The 13962-nt window shown below is 44.2% G+C and overlaps 1 protein-coding gene across 2 annotated transcripts; it reads right to left on the reverse strand.

The window, feature by feature from the left end:
- Positions 1 to 782: 782 nt before the first annotated feature.
- Positions 783 to 9884, reverse strand: LOC117856993 (light-mediated development protein DET1). 2 transcript variants are annotated; one of them, XM_034739455.2, is made up of 11 exons: positions 9659 to 9884; positions 7189 to 7613; positions 6850 to 7078; positions 5029 to 5124; positions 4608 to 4676; positions 4308 to 4364; positions 4135 to 4215; positions 3886 to 4050; positions 2066 to 2161; positions 1415 to 1514; positions 783 to 1113 (listed from the first exon to the last, which is right to left on the reverse strand). In XM_034739455.2, the coding sequence occupies exons 1-11, from the start codon at positions 9737 to 9739 to the stop codon at positions 977 to 979; spliced, it is 1536 nt and encodes a 511-aa protein (XP_034595346.1). In that variant the 5' UTR covers positions 9740 to 9884; the 3' UTR covers positions 783 to 976. The 2 variants fall into 2 exon arrangements, with proteins under 2 accessions (XP_034595346.1, XP_072150379.1); XM_072294278.1 differs by lacking the exon at positions 783 to 1113 and having other exon boundaries at positions 1402 to 1514; positions 2079 to 2161.
- Positions 9885 to 13962: the final 4078 nt, after the last annotated feature.

Below are 13962 nucleotides of genomic sequence, written 5' to 3' on the forward strand. Positions count from 1 at the left end.
CACCACCTGTTCATTTGCTAGACGGCTTTATACTAGTCTGTACTTTGTATGCCAAGAGTTTCAGCATAGTGTATGGTCCAATATCAAGCAACCGTCTACGCAACATTTGCTCCACAAATGTAAGCATAAGCTATAATTTCCATGATCGCTTATCATGAATACAATTTCATGCTACAGATGGAACCCAACGCGTCCTTTCTTTGCATGGCTCGGCGCAATCAGCAGTACCTTAAGAGTTTTGCTAGAACCAGGTCAAAGTAACTTGCATTAAGTTATATAAAAAAAGGAAATCTGCATTATTTTCCTACTTGAATTGATTAAGTATCAGATGGTGTCCGTAATAAACGTATCAAAAGGAGATTATTGTAGATTAGAAAAATCTGTAATATATTCAACACGGTTAAATAAGAATTGTCGGCATAACACAGCGAGAATTACATCAGCAAACTATGACAACCCAAATCCTGCTATTCCTCCTTATCAAAAAAAAAAAATCCTGCTATTCCTAGTTTCCTACACACATTCTCACATCATTCTGCGCCGTCCATCCATCCAAAACAATATCTCAAGTTAGGACACCCACTCACCCTCATGCCTCATCTCAAGCATTTGATACCCGGCTCTCTTGCACATCTCGCCAAGAAAAACTCTCCGTAACCAGACTCCAAGCCATGCAACATATGCCATTAAATCCAGCAGCAAGCACATATGACGCTCTGAGCCTCTGAGCTCATGGCAAATTCATCATCTGAAAGCATAAGGTCAACACTGTGAAGGCCACATTGACAAAGATGGATGAAGAGCCTCTTTACATTTTTGTACTTCTCAGTTCCAAACAATAGATCTCTTGTTACCCAACCCCTATATAACATCTGCCAGCTAAACATCATACTACAGATGGCCAAAATTTTGCAGCAAGCAGCGCTGCAAGCTCACTAGTGGTACAAATACAATTAAGGCGACACCTATACTTTTCCTATCTCCTGAAATGGATATTGACAACGGTTGGCTGCATATAAGTCTGCTGTATCGAAAGTGCGAATGGGAAAAATGGGTGAAACAAGAAGGACGAGATTCTTTTTGCTCTGCTGTCAGAAGCACCAGAATCTGAACCTGCAAAGTAAAGGAAAAGGATATAGTCATGCCAAGTAGAAATATACTAGGAAAACTCATGTTTTGGCCACTTGCAGAAATAATCAATACATTTTCCTTGTGGTGTACCCTAACAATGGTGGTTTGTTCCCTTGTCACAGAGGTAAGTAACCTACAGCTCAGTACAGGTACATGATTCATGAACGTACTACTGCTGTGTTGGCTTAATGACTGTAATTGCACTTGATACAGGCTATGTCGGTATATTGCCACACAAGCTAGCCCTAGAATCTTAGCACATGACCACACCAATGGGCACTACCTGGCTTGATCTTAAATCTGACAACATTTGGTGACCTCACTGATATAAATTTTATTGGATGCTCTGTGCAATGCCGATGCCGATCAATTGCTGAAATCAGCTGCAAGGGATAAGGAGAAAAATTACCACAAGTCAGAACAGAGAAGAAAAAATAGTCATATCAATACGTCATACACTTTAACCTATATATGGCAAGCCAAGATGATCAGAGGGCTAATGGAACTGCATAGAACAACAAAATGGTGGAAACTGTCAAATTTCTACCTACTGAGTAACCCCTTGTACAGCATTGATTGGTATATGTGATATTACAGAAATATATGAATTGAATTAGCAAGGCAATTTTTCTCATTGCTCATTTTGCAGGGTGGTGATATATAAATTGAATTAGCAAGGTAACCCGTTGTAAAGCATTTTGAATCAGCAAGGATTATGGCTACTAAATTTCAAGGAGAACAAATTTTCAGTGGACTGAACTACTCAAAAATGCTAATACTCAAAAATGCTAATACCCAATGCTATTTCCAGTTTTTAACTTTGAGCTTGACTACAGGAGCAAAAATTATACAAGTGATATCCAAACAAGAAACTAGACAAGCTGTGCACATACACTGCTTACACAGTATATTTTAAACGAGTCACAGAACATACCTTCTCATCATACCTAAAAAGGGATAGATCAAAATATGGTGAAGGGCTCTGTGATTGGCAAGTGTAAGGCAATGACGCCATCATCTTTTTCACAAACTGACAAACATAAAATAAGAAGTGTTTAATCGTTTACCAAAAGCTTCAGCATAAAATCTTCAAACAGAACAAGGTAACTGGTCACAAAATATCTATTAAGAGATTAAGTGCCTGAAAATGAACAATGAGAAAGAAAAATAAAAAACCTTAATTGCCCATAAGCACCAACTGAGTAACAAGCAAAATATCTATTACAATTACTACTTTAGAGTTATGTTTTTTTTTGTGGTGGCGGCAGTGGCAGTGGATCATTTACCTCATCCCTGCATCTTAAACCTCCTAAACAAACAGCTAACAAAAACAAATAAACTCAACTAAACAAAAAAGGCAATAAAAGTAAATAAATAATAAACTCACCGAACAAACATTGTTTTTCAATTCTTAACCCAAAAAATTTCTCCCACTGTTAAAAACTTTCTTTCCTTGGTTGTCTAAACCTTCACCCTCTAAAATATCCCTGTCACCACCAATGAAAAATGTGGTAGGACATCCCACAGCCATCACCCTCTTTCTCTCCATCACGTAAGGCTACCTCTCACAATATAGGTTGTTCTCAATCTAAGGCTGTTCTCAATCTAACTGAATTACCGAAAGCTATGGGATATGAGTCATGATGGCAGCCCAAGGCCAAAGGAGCAGGACATGGCATACAGCAGTGGAGTTGAGAGCATAGTTAGGCCAAGCACAATGGTCGAGGTGTGATGGGCAAGGATATAGCTCGGCTAGGCACCATCAGCTGCAGCCTGCATGGCTCGAGGATGCCATGGGCAGTGGGGTGACTACGGCTGCTTCTCCAAGATCAAGATCTCTCAAGTGGAGCCAGATACCATCAGTGGCCCCATCTCCAGCGCTCCGCCTGCTCGCATACGGACTAGCTCGGGCGGATCGTGGTGGCGCGGAGCACTTCCTCCCCTTTCTCTCTGTTCATTCTCTCTGAAACTTCCTGCCACCAGAAATAACTGTCGATAGGGGAACGTGGATGCATAGCCTTCATTTGGGTGAGGGGGTTGGTTTTTGGTGATCATCAAAAAATAATGGTATTGGTAATAGGATTTGTTATCTGCTGGAGCCCATCTAATCTCCAATATGACAGTTTTTTGGTAATGGGGATGAGAAGTGTAACCTGCTGGAGATGCTCTAAGTCTTCTAACAGCCACAAAGGGCAGCACTCATCAAAGTGTCAAAAAAATGTGCATCAACTTGTCGGAAATTAATGTGCATTAACTAGTAGTATTTGATACCTCTACTTTTCTGCAGCAAGATGAGATTTCTTCTAATATTAACAAGCAAACAATACACGCTAGGTTTCATATATACTGAAAGACACACTCAAACCTCAAAAACAAGAATTCAATGCTAGTATAATACAACCACCATGTCCCTAACATATTAAATACCAAGTTAATTGACCCTTAAGTTGATGAGACCAGAGATATTTGTATTCTAATTATCAATTAAGAAAAGAAATACTTCATCAATAAAATTGCTGTACTGAAATATGCTGTAAAATATATGTGCTGCATTTAAAAACATACACTGGAGATCCAGTGTTGCTATATACATATATCTATATAGTTTAGTATTTTGTTCTGTGTTAAGCGTTGCACGAGTTTGCAATATGAGGTGACATCAATGGAAGATCAAATGTGCAGGTTATCATATCTTGTCGAACCAAGAGCTCAATGGTCTTTTAAACTGGATCATACTTGTTCTATCAATATTACCTGTGAGGAGCTGCTTGCTTTATTTTTTATTGTGCGAAGTTGATCGAGAGCATGAATATCATTGGAGTGCGACGAGATAAATTTTCCATGTGATGAATCTTGTGGATTTGCATGAAAATGGTCATAGAATTGTTCAAACAAGGAATAGAGCTCCTCCGATGAGTTCTGTTGACAATTTATAAAATTAACTCAACACACTAAGAAGATATACCGCAACGTGTAAATCTGTTTCCATGGCCATAAAAATACCTGGTAAAGGGAAATGATATCCGTTGTCTCCATGTTATACACAGCAAAGAATGCTAAGTTTTGATCAGTGCTTCGAGAAACCTAGAGATATCGAAAAAGCGTTTGCAGTTACAATTAGATGACAATCAAGGTATGCAACATCGACTGGCAGGATGACAGAAAAGAAGACTTACCCCTCCATCCACACTACCAAACTTGATGAATAGGTGATGTCGATCCAAAAACTGTACCTGATCAACTAGCATGCTGTAAGCACCTTTGGAAAATAATTTCTTAAGAGAAAATAGTCTGTTTAGCAAACGACACAGGCCCTGACATCAAGCTCATGCTATTGCTAAGAGCTAGCCAGCTGAGCTAAAAAGGAACTACAGTAAGTGGCAGTAAAGAATTACAGATCTTTTCAACTAACAAGAAAAAGGGAAGATAGGACAATGTTAAAACAAAAAAACAGAAGAATATGATGTTGGTACTACCTTCCATATGATAAGATCAACATAGTCTTGGAAGTGAAAATAGAACTTCTTCTTGAGATGCTGGACCCTCTGCAAACAAATACAATACTTCAAAGTTCAACCAAGAGAAAACATTTTCACTTTAACAAAACATGTTACAAAGGCATTAATATCACAAATGATGGAGTAAGCAAATTAGAAATAATAATGTTATCGTCCCAAGTCTCAACATTCCAAACGAAGCCACAATCACTATGCCAACAAGGTTAGATAAAGTAGTCAACTTTGTAAATGACAAATAGGGGGCAAATTTAAATAAGATATAGCTTTCTTTAATTATTTAAAATAATGAGATTAATCCAAAGAGTATATGTAAATGACATAGAATCAACATAAGTTCAAATACTGCTGGAAAATGATTCAAATGAGATAGTAGCCTAACCAAAGTCTCATCTGGAACTTCGTTCCATGTCTTGCGAAAAATATACGACAACAACCGTTGCTTGATGCCAGGAAGAAACGAACCCCCAAAACCAGTCTGCATCAATCAAATTCATTAAAAAAATCATAGATAATTTTTCTCATCCAGATATATCATGTACAACAGTACAATTTCAACACTAGAAATAAACAATCAAATATTCCAGCAGAAAAACACATCTGAAAAGTCATATCATACAGTGATACAGAATACAAGCTTTCCAATCAGAACCGAAAAATACATGCTACGGGCAAATAATTTTAATAAAATAATAATTACTAGAATAACATGACCTGTGGAAAAGAGTGAATTAAGTCGCAAGAGAGTACTAAATGACAGAGAACTATTGTAATATTAAGGTTGTGGATAATTATAAATTATTTAAAGGATATAAGTTATGGGCAACTAATTTACATAGTGCATTAATAAAAAATAAACTGAACCATTAAAATCCATATATTTTACATAGCGAATGCTATGAGCTCACATCATTGTCAAATAGGCACCGTATTATGTGAAGTCAAACTGATGGATATTGAAACCATTCTCACACACAAGATAGAATTTTGTTTGATACTTGTTCATAATTTATACCCTTTAGTACATCATGTTTGCAGTTTACACCCTTTTTTTGACGGAAACGGCAGGGGAGGCCCCTACCCATGTTTTTTTACACCCGTTGATACATAGTTTGAAGAACAATCAAAGTTGCTATCTGCCATCACGATACATTGTGTGGCATGAGCTCTGGAGACTTCTTTCACGACCCATGCTGCTACTAACATACACATTTCTTTAGTTTTTAGACAATATCTCGTGACCCATCAAAATTGGACAGGTTGCAAGTAAAGCATGGCAACTGCTTTCCTTCTGCAATCAATCATATCATCTAGCAAAAAATACCATTTCTCACACATTGCTGTCCAAATATGACAAACCAGTACTTAAGCAAGTGACACTTGTAGTACTTCTAATCTGGTAACAAAGTTAACATAAACATCTAAACACCTATTATCCCATCAAACTGTTACTGCAAATTACAGCACCTTTTTCATCCTTTCTGATGTGTCAATGGCAATAAACAAATGATTCTGAGTTGGTAATATAAAGGACAAAAGCTTCTAGTGTCATTTCTATTTTTCAAGTATCTCTAATACAAATAAAGAATCCAAATTCAGTGTTGCAATACTTCAGACACAATAAAACACTAATAACAGACAAAATTCCCAGGCAATCACTATGTATGTGGTTAATATGCAGACAGACTAGGGCAGGTACCAACGGGCAGACCACCTCGTAATCTACTCCCTCTGTTTCAAAATGTAAGTTCTAGCTTTGTCTTATGTCAAACTTCTCTATTGACCAACTTTAAAGAAAAAAGTGCACCAACATCTACAACATCAAGTTTGTTTCATTAAGTCCACCAGAAATATGTCTTATACTGCATTTATTTGCTATTGTAAATTTTAACATATTTTTTTATAAACTTGGTCAAAGTGAGATAAGTTTGACTCAGAACAAAACTAAAACCTCTCAACATTTTGCAATGGAGGGAGTGCATTGATAATTTGGATCGGTATTACAATGATACTGTCAGATAGATTAAGGTTGATATTTGATGAGCGATGACCATGCAAAACATTGTAGACATGTCCTAATTGATATATTAATAATAGTATGTACAGACCATTTAACGTGAGCATTTTATAAGTGTATGCCAAAAAAAACTTAATATAAAGTAAGTAAAATACAACAAATTGCAGTACTAAGATTTGCAAATACCTGAACATGTGAGTGAAGAAATAGCTCATCATCTTCCCGGCAGAAAGCGCCAATTCTGCGTACCTCAACAAGGTTGCCTGAATCTCGGATCTGTAGGATATGTATTGTTTGATATCTCAGAGAAACAATACAAAGCAGGTCCTCATACAAGTAAGCACCAATACTATGTGCCAGATTGATAAAATCATTGCAGAAAGCCTTTTCATCCAGTATGACGCCATCTTCTAGCCTGGTAACACAAATACAGATGTCCTAATCCACCCAAACGATGGAAACAATGGTTACAAAATATATTGTAACTGACCCCAAAAAATGCATTCCTCCTGAGACAAGAACTACCTCACAAGATAGAAAGTTATTTTCTCAATTGATGGCACGCCATGTATTGCACCCTCAGTGGCAGTTGAATCATTACTTTGTGCAGTTGATGTTGCAAATAAGCCAAATTGATGGCCCTCCATGTACAGGAAAAAGTCCTTGCAAATGTACTCATTGCTGGATGCAAGCGGAATTGAGTAGAGCTGCTTAAAGAAGCTATCAAACTTCTTTGCTTTTGGTGGAAGATCATGAGAACCACATTCTTCATTGCATGAATATGTCAACCAGATGGGACGGTATACAATCAAATCTTGGTGGTTTCGGCTAAAGGCCACAAGATATTTCCCATCATCAGTGAACTTGCGAAATGAATAGTCTGGGCAATCAATGTCATATATAGTGTAGCTTGGAACCAAATTCTCATAGAACTGTCTAATAGTGTTAACCTGTCAGAGGTATGGAAAGAACAAAAAGCAGCTTAGATCTCCTTACATGATCAGAGAACAATTGGAATTTAATTTGAATATAATTTAAGTTTGAACACAAAAGAGCATGCTATCACCAATAATCATGTGTTGCTACAACATTCACCAAGGCAAAAGGCTATATGAAAGTATTTCCAGAATATTCCGAAACAAGCATGAGCTGTGCGTACATAACAAAACCATATGATATAAATCACATTGGTCCAGAGTCTTCCTCTTTCACTTTTCATCATCTAACCTAAATATAGAAGACCACAAATATAAAAAAAACATTACAGAATACTATTTTGAGATTTTTTAAGGTTTTGAAAATAAATGATTGATTGTTCAGTTATCTGTTGTAGAGCATAATGTTTTTCAGTTTCTATATGCTATAATTAAAAAAATTTAGAAGTAGTCAATGTGGAATGCTATATCATTGTTCCAGACTTTCAATGTCAAGTTGGGCACTATATTACAATCATTTTCCATTTGTTAACACAAACTATATAGCTAACAGAAATACACAACGATGTCTATTGACAAGGTACTCTTGTCTAATAATTGATCTATTTAATGTATGATCTGAATAATCCAAGCTAACCCACGCTCGTTTGGAGCATGGCTTAGCGACAGTGTTCACAAGGCTTGATTTAGCTTTGGCTATTTTCCAGCACTTCAGCGCTCTTTGCAAGTATGATGGTCATAGTTCACTAGGTCATTAGGTATGTTATCATCTTGAGCTTCCATGTCCTACTGCATAGAGATCACCATAGCAACCCTAGCAAGCCCAAAAAGGCACAACCCTAGATCACCATAGCGGGCGGCTTGGGGACCTGCTGAGCAGCGGCTTCGGCAGTTCAGCGTGAGGCGGCTTAGGGCCCTGCAGCGGCAAGGGAGGCAGAGCTCCTGGCGGCAACGGTAGCGTGCACGGCGGGGACGCCCGTGGTGTGCGCGGTGCTGTCTGGTGACACTGTGGGGACGCCTGCGTTAGTCACCAGCGCCGACAACAAGGTTAGCAGCCATGGTGGTGCGCTGTCGATGCCTGCTGGTGTCAATGGCGTACGATGTGCGCATGCAGCGTTGTGCTGCCCGGACGTTGGGGGCATCTATTGTCGTGGCAGGGCCATGCTCTGGTCGTTCTCTCGTGGGTGGATCTGTTGAGGTCGAGGCGAAAGCCTAGACAGCGACGTCTCTGCACCTCTCCGTCCTACCCTGCTGCTGGAGGATGCGGGTGAAAACTCTACCCTTTTGGGATGGCGTCGACGGCGCTATTGGCGTCGTGACCTTCTTGAAGGCGATGACAAGCATCCTCGCTTGGTGATTCGGCATTCTCGCTTGGCTTGGTTGCGGCGGCCACTTGGGCATTTTCTCTCTTTTCTCCTTTTCTTTTCTCAAAAAGTGAAAAACCAGAAAAGAGCAGGTGTTGGTGATGGTGCTGGCGCTTGGAAGGTGACGGCGCTTTCTTGATGTGGCAAGTGATGCTTCGGAGGTATCGAGCCCGCTTGTGGTGGTGTGCATGAGCGGTGATGTTTGTGTTGGTTGTGTCGATGTCCCAATCCGACCAACCGGAGTTGTTTGCTTGAGATGAGTTGGGTTGAGTTTGACGCGTGTTGATGTCCCAATCTAACCACGGTGTCATTTGTAGAGTTGAGTGATGAGGGCATTGTGTGGCGCGTGTTGACGTCCCAATCCAACTGGTCGTTGTGGTTTTTTAGTTGTTTTTTTCATTGGTTGTATCACCCAGTCTGGGATTCATCTTTTTTTCAATAGAATCGGCAGCTCTTCTACCTAGTTCGTTAAAAAAAAGGCACAACCAAAGCTAATCACACAAGAGGCAAACCCCAAATAGCAACTACAGCTAACCCTCTCGAGACCAAAGTCGCGGTTCTCCCGCTCCAGGGAAGGAAGCGAGCCACAATTTGGCCGCCCTCGACGCACCGACCACAGCCACACGATCCTACCAGGCACGACATGAATCGAACAAGGAGCAGAAGAAGGGAGGGGAGCAAGATGAGGAAACGTACGGCAGCGCCGGGGCGCGGGGAGAGGAGCTGGCGGTCGAAGACCCTGGAGGCGAGGTTACCGCTGCGGAATAAGCGCACCATCTCGGTCACCGCGCCGCGCGTGGCCGCCTCCGCGGCTGCAGCATCGCACGCTCGCACTCGCGAGGCGGGTGGGGAGGTAGAGAGGAAGGAGGGATCGGACGTCTGCGCTGGCGGGGAGCTCGTGGGGTTCTTGGAGATGCGGCGGCGGGAGTGTGGGGGCAGGGAGGGGAAGGGACAAGGGAGGACCGGAGAGGAGGGGATCTTCGCTTGTGGCGGTGGTGAAATTTTGGGGAGCGGACGGGATGGGAGTGGCGTGGGGAGCGTGTGGGGCGAGGAGTGGCGAGTGTGGAGTCACAGGAGTGGGTCCCGGCCCGGGGAAGTTGGGACGTGAGGCCAGTGGGTGAACACGAGGAGGGGTGGCTTGGGGGCGTTTACGCCTTACCAGGCTTGGGTCAGGCACGAGCTAGCTGGATGACGTCCCGGGGCAGACCTACGGCGTGCAAAAGATGCCCACCAGCTTACCCCGCGTGGAACGTCAAAATTGATCATTCCATGCAATGTAGGCTCGAAGGGGTGGTTGCGGTGACCTCACGAAACGCATGCTCGGACCGGCAGAGACTATGATGGTGCCTATAGCTGCGGAGGCACACGGCGGCCCCGGCAGCGCGCGGAAGAGGCAGCCGGCGGGGGTCGCGGTGGTGCGTGGAGGACGAGGCCAGCGGGGTCATGGAGGCGCGTAGCGGTGTGCGGAGGATATCACATGCATGAGACTCCTCCTGGTCGTCGCGGTACACTCCGAAGAACCTGAGGCTATCATCGGCGCCATCGCCAAGGAACGAGGCCCTCACAGCCACCATGGCTAGTGTTGTCAGCCGAGCTAGTGACAAGGACATCCTTCAACCTTCATGTCAATCATAAATCTATGGGTCCATCGGAAGACTTGTACAGTCCTTGATACAAGGTTGTACACCGAGACATGTCAAATATGGAAACTACGGTGCAGGACGGCGTGGTCTATGTGGAGGATAAGAACTCATCGAGGATTAGAAAACTACTCGTAGCGATTAGAGTAGGACTCTTTAGTCAAATCCGACTATTATTCTTGTGAACAACCGACTTATAACCCTACCTCCAGCAATATAAGGCAAGGCAGGGACTCTCTCCAAACAAGTTCAATCAATACAACCCAACCAACACACAGGACGTAGGGTATTACGCAACATAAGCGGTCCGAACCTATCTAAATCGTGTGTTCGAGTTCACCATCGAGTTCCTGATCTCGGCGAGCCCCACGCATAAAACACTACCTCGGGTACCCCCTTAGTAAGTTGCCGGGTCTAAACACCAACAGCTAGCGCGCTAGATAGGGGCTCTCGCCAAAGATCCATCTACGAACTCGGTGACTCAAGTCATCATCAAGCCCACCATCGCATTTGAAGCAGGCGCGACGTTCGTCTTTGAATCCTGGGTCTGCGTCGTGAACGGTGCTGGAAACTTCCATCGTCATATCGCGCCAGCCCTGGAGGAGAAGCACTACGACATCAACCTTCATCGCAAGCTTTGGAGGATTTCGTTGAAAAATTCATAAATTTTTGACCTCTTCCGAGGTTCAAGGGACGGTCCGAGTACAACTCGACTTCTCCATGAGTCGGACTGGTTCCCACGAGCTGGTGCTTAAGCCATCGTGCGAATTGGTCTACGATACAAGTCGATTCCCATTCGGACTCCGAAACTCAAGTGTTGTCTACCAAGCTACCCTATCCAAATCTTAATCCAACTCGGATTTGACCGAGAATCTCGACTACTACTCGAATCTGGATGAGGAAATCCCTTTATCAGGTCCGCAGCACGGCCTGATAATCACTTCCGCTCCACAAGGTAGATTCGTCTACTGGCCCAACATGAAGTCACCTGCTCTTGCCAAGGATGACAGTCATGCCTTGTTGCCTACCTTGATACCCTCCTATACTAGGATGGAACCCCTCTATCGCATATCTATGAAGAAGACAACCCCACAGAGATTATCACTTCAAGTTCGGGTAATTTCTCTCCGGAGCGGGAACTCCTTGCCATCGTTGCTCCATAAGAAGGCGACGATGAAGAACCGCTAGAAAGAAAAACGCTACATGAATGTCACCCAGACGATGTTTTGCAGGATGAGCTCACCTGCCAACATAGAAGGAGTTTAAACCAAAAATCAAAGGAATCGTCGGCGAGCAAGAAACACGACATGAGCAGGTCGTCGCCGCCACGTTGCGTCTGACCTACCCATTATGAACTTCGATCACGCGTTTCAAGGAGTTCAATCGCGTCAAAACCGTACTCCTCTCGCCACCGTCACTTCCATTGACCTAATTACTCGGGCAATGCCACAAACCAAATATACCAAGGAACTGGCTTGGCTCTACTAGTGGAACGTGCATACGAGCAACTCGACCAGCAGAGTCCGATACACTCGGTTCGACGCACCTCTTCCTATCATGGCAGTAATGCTAGACCTAGTCGTAATGAGGACGACAGGCCAAGTTGGAACGAGGTTCCCAGAATCGAGAACCATAGACCAAGTCAGCACAGGGCAAAGAGTAATTGGGCAGGATCCTCGGGAGGCCGTGGCCACCGTGGGCTCCATCTAGAGCCTGAACGCCCAGTACATGATCTCCATCAGAAGCTCAACAACAACTGCGATGCTCCTGACATCATCGAAGGGCACCATCGCGAGCATGAGCAAGAAGTCGAGTACTTGGGAGAAGATTCGAACGGGTTCCCCACCTTCTCAAAATGAGTACGCAAGACAGTCCTAACCGACAAGTTTAAACCTCTGGGTATCACCAAATACGACGGCAAGCAAGACCTAGTCCAATGGTTGCGGTGCTACTCGTTATCCTGGCAACATCATCGACTTATCCCAAGTCAAATAGTAACAAGACGAGACCCTGCACAGTTACTTACGCCATTTCTTCAACAAGAAGGCCACTGTTGTGGACATCATGGAGCGGGACGCCATAGAGTGCTTCCAGAACGGTCTCTATGATCGCCGGATGTTCCAAGATTTTGGCAGAAAACGCCTGAAAGATATCAAATCTCTCAAGACCATGATACAGGCTTGTGCTGATGAAGAAGATAAAGATATCGAGCAGTTCGAGTCTAGTTGTAATAGAGGCTAGAACAACAACAACCAAAGTAATGGCCAATGAAACAACAAGAACCGCAACCATCATCCCAATGACAACCGAGGCAACTACTCAGGTAGTCAAAAATCGCAAGAGGAAGCTAGACAATACTGTCGCGGTGATGTTCCTGTAACGACTCACGTTCATCAGCCGAGTTAATCTTAAGACAAGTTCCCAAATCTGCAGTTCTAATCAGCCCTGACCCCTGACACCCAACAACCCGCTGTTTTTCTCTAAGCTCCAAAAAGTCAGTGTTCCTCCAAACTTTGGAGCTGTGGGAGAGCCAGAGTTTGGAAGTTGGACCCAGGGAAAGGATCCCATGGATCTCTCGGGTCAAGCGCGCCAGAGCAAGCGTGCGCCCTGCTTTAGAGCCTCTCCATCGCATGGCTTAACCTCCCCGACGAGCCCCACCTCGCCCAGTCACCGGCCATGACAAGATAGATCAGCGCGCCTCCTTCCCAATCCCGCGCGATAGCCCCTGCAGTCCTTTCTGCCTCGCCTCGTCTCGCTCGCACCCTCGCTGGCCGCGCCCAGGCACCCTGTCGCCGCTGCGACCAGAGATTGGCCGCTGCTGCGCCAGACTGCCTCGCCTCCCGCGCTCATCATCTCGCCCGGATCCCCGGCCGCGCGCCCCAATAGCTCTCGGCTTTTCCGCGCCCCCTCTGTTGCGCTACCCACGCGCGCGCCCCGCGACGATGCCGCCTTCACCAACCACGGATCCAGTAGTGACAACTCCTTTTCCCGCCTTGCTAGTAGCGTGCCCCGGCAAAGCCGCTGGTCTGCGCCTGCTAGCGTCACCGCTCGCCCTGTCACCTCGCCTGCAGCGCTCTCACCTGCAGTGCCCCTTCCTTCCTTCCTGCCACACGCTAGCTGAATCGCCGTCCCTAATCCGCCGCTTGATGCGACCAGACCCGCGCTCGCCCTTGCCAATCCTTCCCTCCGGCAAAACCGCGCCTGCATAAGCTCTGTCTTCAGTACCCAATGACCGAAGACCCTATCCCCAAAGCTCCGCTTCGCCGGCCACTAGAGGCGTCGATCAATCGCCGCCATGGCAGAGCACTCCATCCTAATCAACCTGATCCTCGCGCTGCCCGGACTCCTTCTCTTCGCACA

This window comes from Setaria viridis, chromosome 5 (assembly GCF_005286985.2).
Source record: "Setaria viridis chromosome 5, Setaria_viridis_v4.0, whole genome shotgun sequence".
Classification (NCBI taxonomy): Eukaryota; Viridiplantae; Streptophyta; class Magnoliopsida; order Poales; family Poaceae; genus Setaria; species Setaria viridis.